At 35.4% G+C, this 8,502-nt stretch overlaps 1 protein-coding gene across 1 annotated transcript in view; it reads right to left on the reverse strand.

The window, feature by feature from the left end:
• Syn (synapsin) overlaps positions 1-8,502 on the reverse strand; it is a gene marked incomplete in the record, with an annotated part of 63,932 nt that overhangs the window by 10,639 nt on the left and 44,791 nt on the right. The window contains 3 exon segments of the mRNA XM_070116117.1: positions 1,946-2,113; positions 3,231-3,327; positions 4,152-4,357. Coding sequence (XP_069972218.1) covers positions 1,946-2,113; positions 3,231-3,327; positions 4,152-4,357 — 471 coding nt within the window.

Here is an 8,502-nt window from a genome sequence, read left to right on the forward strand (position 1 = left end):
TGTGTGTGTGTGTGTGTGTGTGTGTGTGTGTGTGTGTGTGTGTGTGTGTGTGTGTGTGTGTGTGCGCAGTTCCCTCCAAAAAAGAAAATCAAGAAATAGAAAAAAAAATAACAGAAAGAAAAACACTAAAAAGAAAAAAGAGAATCAGGAAAAAGACAAAAGGAAAAGAAAATCAAGAAAGAGACAAAGAGAAAACGAAAAATAAGATCCAAGAAACACCAAAAAGAAAAAGAAGAAAATATAAAATCAGGAGAGAGTTAAAAAAAAAAAAAAAAAAAAGAGAAAAAAAAGAAAATCAAGAAAATACAAACAAAAACGCGAACATGAGAAAAGAATAAAAAAAGCAAAAAAAATAGAAAAGAAGAAAAGAAAAAGAAAACGAAAAAAAGGCTCATAAAAGATAAAAAAAACAAAGAAATATATAATAAAAAAAGACAAAAAAAGACACAAAAAAAAGCGAGAATTGCCACCAATCTCTCCCCAGAATCGCACCGTCTGGGATTCCTTTGTTTGTTTGACAGAGTTTCTTTGTCACGTTTTCTCCTCTTGAGCCAGTCTTCATGGCCGTCAGGATCCTCTTAACCTCATTCGCAACCTCGTCTTCCTTCTCCCTCTCCCTTCTTTGCTTTCGCGGCCATCTCGTGTTGCTATTATTCTCTTTTTGTCTATTTTTTATTTTGTTATTATTATTATTATTATTATTATTATTATTATTATTATTATTATTATTATTATTATTATTATTATTATTATTACTATTATTATTATCCTTATTATTATTATTATTATTATTATTATTATTATTTTTATTATTATTATTATTATTATTATTATTATTATTATTATTATTATTATTATTGTTATTATTATTATTATTATTATTATTATTATTATTATTATTATTATTATTATTATTATTATTATTATTATTGTTATTATTATTATTATTGTTATTATTGACGTTATTATTATCATCATTATTATTAATAGTAGTAGTAGTAGTAGTTGTAGTAGTAGTATTGTTGTTGTTATTATTATTGTCGTTATTATTACTATTATTATTATTATTATTATTATTATTATTATTGTTATTATTATTGTTGTTATTACTATTGTTGTTATTATTGTCGTTATTATTATTATTATCATTATTATTAATATTCTTATTCTTATTCTTATTCTTATTATTTTGTGTGTGTGTCGGTTTATCATCTTGTTTTGATTTTCCCCTTTATTTCAATTTTTGTGTGTGTTGGTTTTTGTATAATTTTTCTTTTGTGAGTTGGAAAAATATGTTTGCTTGTTTTTGTTTTTTTCTTTCCCTGTTTTAGCTATTTGTTTTTATTCTTTCTTCTCTCTTCCCTCCCTTTTCTCCTTTTCGTCCGTCTCTATCTTCTAACGTCTTTCTATCTCTTTTTCTCTTCCTTCTCCCTCTTTCCCCATCCCCCTCGTTCATCCCTCCGCTTCCTCCTTACTCCTCCTCTTCCACCATTTTCTTTTTTCTTCCTCTCCCCTTCTTAATCCTACTTTTTATTCTTTATCTTCTTCCACCCTGTCTCCCATCCCTATTCCTTCATCTCCCTATTCTTCTTCCAATCCCTTCCCTCCCTCTCCTTCTCCTCACTTCTTCTCTTTACTCCTTCCACCTCCCCCTCTCCCTCTCCCACCTCTTTCCCACCCTTTCTATCCGTCCCCCCATCTCCTTTCTCTTCCCCTCCTCCTTACTTCTCCCCACCTCTCTCTCCTTCCTCCTTTCTTCCTCCTTCCATCCTCCCTCTCTCCTCCTTCCTTCCTCCCTCTCTCCTCCTTCCTTCCTCCTTCCTCCTAACCATCTCTCTCCCCTTCCTTCTTTCCTCCTTTCCCCTTCCCTCCTCCCTCTCTCTCTCCTCCTTTTTCCTTCCCTCCTCTCTCTCCTTCCTTCCTTCCCTCCTCCTTCCCTCCTCACCTGCATCTTGATAGCCACGAGTTCCGCGATGTACCGCCGGTCGTCCTCCTGCGAGTCGCCCATAAGGGTCAGAGCAGAGTCGTTGACCTCTATAATGTGTTCGTTGCCGCTCTTGTCCACAATGGCCTCGATGGCGCAGATGTCGAGGCCGCCGAAGAGGGAGGAGACCTGTTGGGGGGGCGTAGGTGGGGTGGTAGGGGTGTGGGAAGGGTGTGGGTGGGGTGGTAGGGGTGTGGGTGGGGTGGTAGGGGGGGGCGCAAGGGGGGGTAGGTTGTAAGGGTGTGGGTGGGATGGTAGGGGTGGAAAGGGTGTGTGTGGGGGAGTAGGGGTGTGGGTGGGGTGGTAGGGGTGGAAAGGGTGTGGGTGGGGTGGAAGGGATGTGGGGAGGATGTGGGTGGGGTGGTAGGGGTGTGGGTGGGGTGGTAGGGGTGTGGGAAGGGTGTGGGGGGATTAGGTTATAAGGGTGTGGGTGGGGTGGTAGGGGTGTGGGAAGGGTGTGAGTGGGATGGAAGAGGGTGAGGCATAAGAAGGAAGTGGTAAAGAGGGAAGGACGTGGGTGGGTGGTAAGGTGGGGCGGGGGAGTGTAAATGGGACGTGGGTGAGGTGGTAGGGGGTAGTAAGGTGGTGGTAATGGGGGATGAGAGGGCCAATGGGGATGGGAGGGTGACAGGGAGGACGGGTTGAAGGACAGATTTCAAGATTAGTAACTGGCTGATGTTGGGTTCTTTGGCAAGAGGGATGACATGGAAAGACAGATCTACAGGGATAAAAAAGGCAGTGATTTATCTTTCCTTTTGTCTAGGAATTCTCATTTTCACACACACACACACAGACATACACACACACACACACACACACACACACACACACACACACACACACACACATATATATATATATATATATATATATATATATATATATATATATATATATATATATATATATATATATGCATACACATATATGAACTCATACACATACACAAGTGCACAGTGTAAAAGGAAAGATCTATCTCTATACTTTTACCAAAAGTACATATCTACATATTCATCAACAAAGACAAACAAACGAACACCCAATGACAAAATCCCTCTTTAGCAAAATCCCTCTTTAGCGGAATCCCTCTTTAGCGAAATCCCCCAATCTCTCTTTAGCGAAATCCCCCAACTCCCCAATCCCTCTTTAACGAAATCCCCCAACTCCCCAATCCCTCTTCAGCGAAATCCCCCAATCCCTCTCTAACGAAATCCCCCAACTCCCCAATCCCTCTTCGAAGTCCTACCTCGTCCACCCAGGCCTTGTACCGCTCCGTCATGGACGCCTGTTCCAGCATCGCCGAGCCTGTGTTGGTCTTCCAGTTGCCAGATATGGACTTTCTCCTGGGGAAGAGAGGGGAAGGGGGGGGGGGGGGTGAATTTCTATTGAAATTTTGTTGAAGGAGGTTGTTGATTTGTTTATTTATCTATAGACTTGTGGATTGTTATTGCTGTTATTAGTATTATTGTTATCAATTGTTGATATTATCATTATCAACATTGTTATTATTATTAGTAGTAGTATCATCATTGATTTTATCATTATTATTACTACTACTATACCGATATTATTATTGCTATTATCATCATTGCCATTGTTGTCCTTGTATTACAATGATCACTATCATTATCATTATTACCATCCTCATCATCACTGATATTTTCATTATCACTATATAATACATTTATATTATCAAAATCACTATGAATTAATTGATCCCTTTTTCTATTTTCTTCATTTTTGGATTCTGGTCTTGGGAGGGAAGGAGGAACTGGAAACAGAAGGATTAGTCAGAGACAGAGAAGAAGTCTGAGATAATTACACAGAGAAAAGAAGAGACGGATAGAAACAGAGAGAGCGGAAGGGAGAGAAGTAATACAAAGAAAAAGACACGAGCTACAAATAGAGACATTGGGATGTAGAGGGAGACCGAGACAAGAAGACAGACAGATAGATAGATAGATAGATAGATAGATAGATAGAGAGAGAGGAATAGAGAGACAAAAAAAAACAAAAAAAAAACAGACAAAGACAAACAGACAGAATCCAAAACCAACAACCCCCTAACCCAGCCCTAAAGAAAAAACAATAATAATAATAATAATAAAAATAAATAGTAACAATAATAAATAATAAATAATAAATAATAAAAAATCGAGACACTCACTGGAAGCACTTGTACATGCCGCCGACCTTCTGAATATGGATATCGAACTTGGCATCAATATAAGGCTCCGTTGTGCAGTAGGTGTTCGCCACGGCCACCACCGATGCCATGTCCTGGAAATCCGCGTTGCTCTCCACCCGCACCTTGCCCAGTCCCCCGTGGGCGTGGCCGACCTTGAACACGCACGGGTACCGGGGGGCCGAGAGCTGTAGGGGGGGGGATAGGTATGGGGTTAGGTATTTGTTGATTGATATATGTATATTTTTTGTTTCTCTTTTTTTTTGTTTTTTTTTTGTTTATTGATTTGTTTATTTTGAAATGCGAGAAACGAAAAAGGGTAGTGTTTCTTTTTCTTTTTGTATCTCGTCCATTTATACTGTATATATATATATATATATATATATATATATATATATATATATATATATATATATATATGTATGTATATATATATATATACATATATATATATATATATATATATATATATATATATATATATATATATATATTTATATATATACACACACACACACACACACATATATATATATATATATATATATATATATACATATATATATATATATATATATATATATATATATATATATATATATATATATATATATATATATATATATTAGGATTTTGATGTGTTACCAGACACTAAAAGTATTAACTTTTTTGGATAGACCACTTATATTCTAATCCACTGACTGACAAAACGCGCACGATTTTGATGTGAAACAAAAAACGATGCTTAAAAAACTGTTTTCCAAAAGGGTACAGCCATAAAGCGTCAAGTAATATCTAAACTATTCTATCAATACTCCGCCGTATCACTAAGTACCATTGCAGACTTCTACGACAATTCACACATCATATCATTAAAAGACCATTGCCTCATTTGCAAATTTCACTTCTACGACAATTCACACATTATATCAATTAAAAGAGCATTGTCCCATTTGCAAATTCCACCCATACCAGCGCTTCGACCTGTGTGGATACCGGGCCCTAATCACCAATTCCAACATGGTTTGGTATCCACGTGTACGTCCTAAACCATTTAGGATATTCCTGACTAATAATTCTAACCATATCAGAACTACTTTGTCATGTTACAATATATATCGATATCAAATAACGACATTCGTAACTATGTATGACGTCAATTGTTGATATTATTGTCATTAATATTATTGTTATTATCATTATTATTATTATTATTATTATTATTATTATCATTAATATTATTGTTATTATTATCATTATTATCATTAATATTATTGTTATACTCATTATTATTATCATTAATATTATTGCTATTATTATTATGATGATTATCAATATGATTATTATCATCTTTCTTATTACTATTATTATTATCACTATTAATATCAGAATACAGTATTTGCAATAGTATCCATACAACAGGATCACACTACAGTATATGCAGCAACAGTACTACAAGATCGGAATACAGTATATGCAGTACCAAACAATACTTCACAGTCAGAATAGTGTGCTCAATAACAATCATACAACATAATCAAAATACAATCGATGCAATAACAACCATTGGGCAGAATCAAAATACAATATATATAATAACAACCGCACAACAACAAGAATCAGAATGCAGTGTATACAGTAACAACCTTACCGCAGAATCAGAATACAATATACAACAACAGAATCAGAATACAGTGTATACAGTAGTAACAGCGGGCACTTTTGTTTACCAGCCCGCCCTACCCCCCTTCCCCCCTACCCCCCCTCCCGCCGAGCAGGTAGGAAGAACAGGTCATACACCTTGTAATCAATACATCCCGAACGCCGCCGGCCGGGAGGACAACCCGACAAACCGACGAACCGACAAACCGACAAAGCGGCCCGGGCGAAACACAAGAGCTGGAGTCTGTTCCGGTTCACACCTGATTATAGGTTCTCGCTGGATCTCGCCGAATCTCGTTCTTTTAACCCGCGCTGAATATTTGTTTCGTTCCATCTCGCTTCGTCTTGTTTTGGCTTCCTTTTGTTTCGGTTCTCTTTTCGTCTCAGTTTATTTCGTTCTATCACGCTTTCGCTAACCGAAATTCGCAATTAACACGCTTCATCTGGTCGAATCTTGCCAAATCTCGTCTTTCTTCCTTCGTTTCGCCAAACATTGTTCTATCTCACTTCATTTCGCCAAATCTCGTTTTTTCTCCCCTTATTTCGCCAAATTTCGTTCTAAACTCGCTTCATCTCATCAGATTTCTCTCCATTTCGCTTCATCTCTCCAAATCTCGTTCTGTTTCCCCAAATATCGCACCATCTCGCCAAATCTCGTTCTATCTCGCTTCATCTCGTCAGAACTCAATTTACCTTCTTTCATCTAGACAAATCTCATTCTATATCGCTTCGTCTCGCCCAATCTCGCTCTCTTTCCTTCTATCTTCTTTCATCTCGCCACATCTCGTTCTATCTCGTTTTATCTCTCCAAATCTCGCTCCACCTCGCTCATCCTCGTTCTACATCGCCTCTTCTCGCGAAATCTCGATCTGTCTCGCCAAATTTCGTTCCATCTCGCCAAATCTCGTTCTATCTCGCTCCACCTCGCAAGATCTCGCTCCATTCTGCCGCCAGCGCGCATCGTTCGCCCCTTCGGAACGACACCTTTAACATATGCTTGAATGATTTATTTGTGTCTTTGGCACGGGGCGCGAATTCAATCTGCTAATTGCTTCTTTTTTATTACTTTTTTCTTTATTTCAAAGTGTGCCGGAAATACATTTAACAACCAGGACATACTGGCGATGAAATGAATAAGTAAATAGCACTTAGCAACTTTCCCAAAGATTTATTTGTTCCCTAAAGCGAAACGTTTGATTTAAAGAGACATTTGAGTGTCAGTTTTGGCGGGTTTCTCCAACGGCTGTCGCTTGCAGGTGTCGCTTGCCGGCGCCGGGGGGAACTACTTTTTTTTTTTTTTTTTAAGTTTACTGAACTTGTGGAAACCTCCTTGCTATGATTACGTGGTATGGAATAATGTGTGTAGGTAGGAGGGTAGGAAATTTTATTGTTGTTGTTGTTGTTGTTGTTGTTGTTGTTGTTGTTGTTATTATCATTATTATTATTTAGTTCTGGGATATTGTTAGGGTGAGTATGCTCTTCCTCTTCTTAATCCTTCTCTCCTTCCTGCCGATCATCATTAAAGTCCTTATTATCACCCTCTTTATCATTACCGTCATTATAATCCTCATCATTATATTCCTCCTCATCATCATTATCCTCGTCATCATCATCTTCTTCCTCCTCTTCCTCCTCCTCAACATCATCACCACCACCACCATCATCATCATCACCATCATCATCATCATCACCATTGTTTAATTATCGAAAAAAATATCAAATAGTGTTACTATTTCAAGGGAACAAAAAAAAAAAAAAAATGAAAATGTAAAATGTAAGTATAATTATAAAAACCTATCTGTTGTATGGAGGTCTCAAAGGGAGTCATTAATCTTATTATAGTGGCCACTGGTTTAAATTTTGTTTCCATTTCGCGAAATATATCTTTAATGTATATCTATGATAATAACAATAATAATAATGATAGAAATGATAGTGATGATAATAATGGTAATGACGATAATGATGATAGCAATGATAATAACATTAATAGCAATGATAATGATAATGATTATGATAATGATAATAATAATAATAATAATAATAATAATGATAATAATGATAATAATAATAATAATAATAATAATAATAATAATAATAATAATAATAATAATAATCATAATAACAATAGTCATTTTGATAATGGTAATAAATATAATAATAATAATAATGATAATGATAATAATAATAATGATGATAATAACAATAATGATGATAAGAGCAAAGACCATAATGATAACGATAATGAAAGTTATAATGATAATGATGATAATAATAATAGGAGCAATAAGAATAATGATGATGATAATAGCAATAATCATAAATGTAAGGATAATGGTAATGATGACAATAATGATGATAATGATAATTCTAATAGTAATAATAGTGATAATAATAATGATAATAACAATAATAATAATGATGGTAATAATAACAATAATAATGGTATTGATAATAATAATAGCAATGATCATAATGATAATGATAATGATAATATTGATAATAACCATAACTATAAGATAATGATTACTACAAAAAAAAGATATATTGATGATGATGATGATAACAATAATGACAATGATAATGATAATAATAATAACAATAATGATAATAACAATATGATAATAATAATGATAATAATGATAATAATGATAATAATAATAATAATGAT

This window comes from Penaeus vannamei, chromosome 38 (assembly GCF_042767895.1).
Source record: "Penaeus vannamei isolate JL-2024 chromosome 38, ASM4276789v1, whole genome shotgun sequence".
In the NCBI taxonomy this organism is placed as follows: Eukaryota; Metazoa; Arthropoda; class Malacostraca; order Decapoda; family Penaeidae; genus Penaeus; species Penaeus vannamei.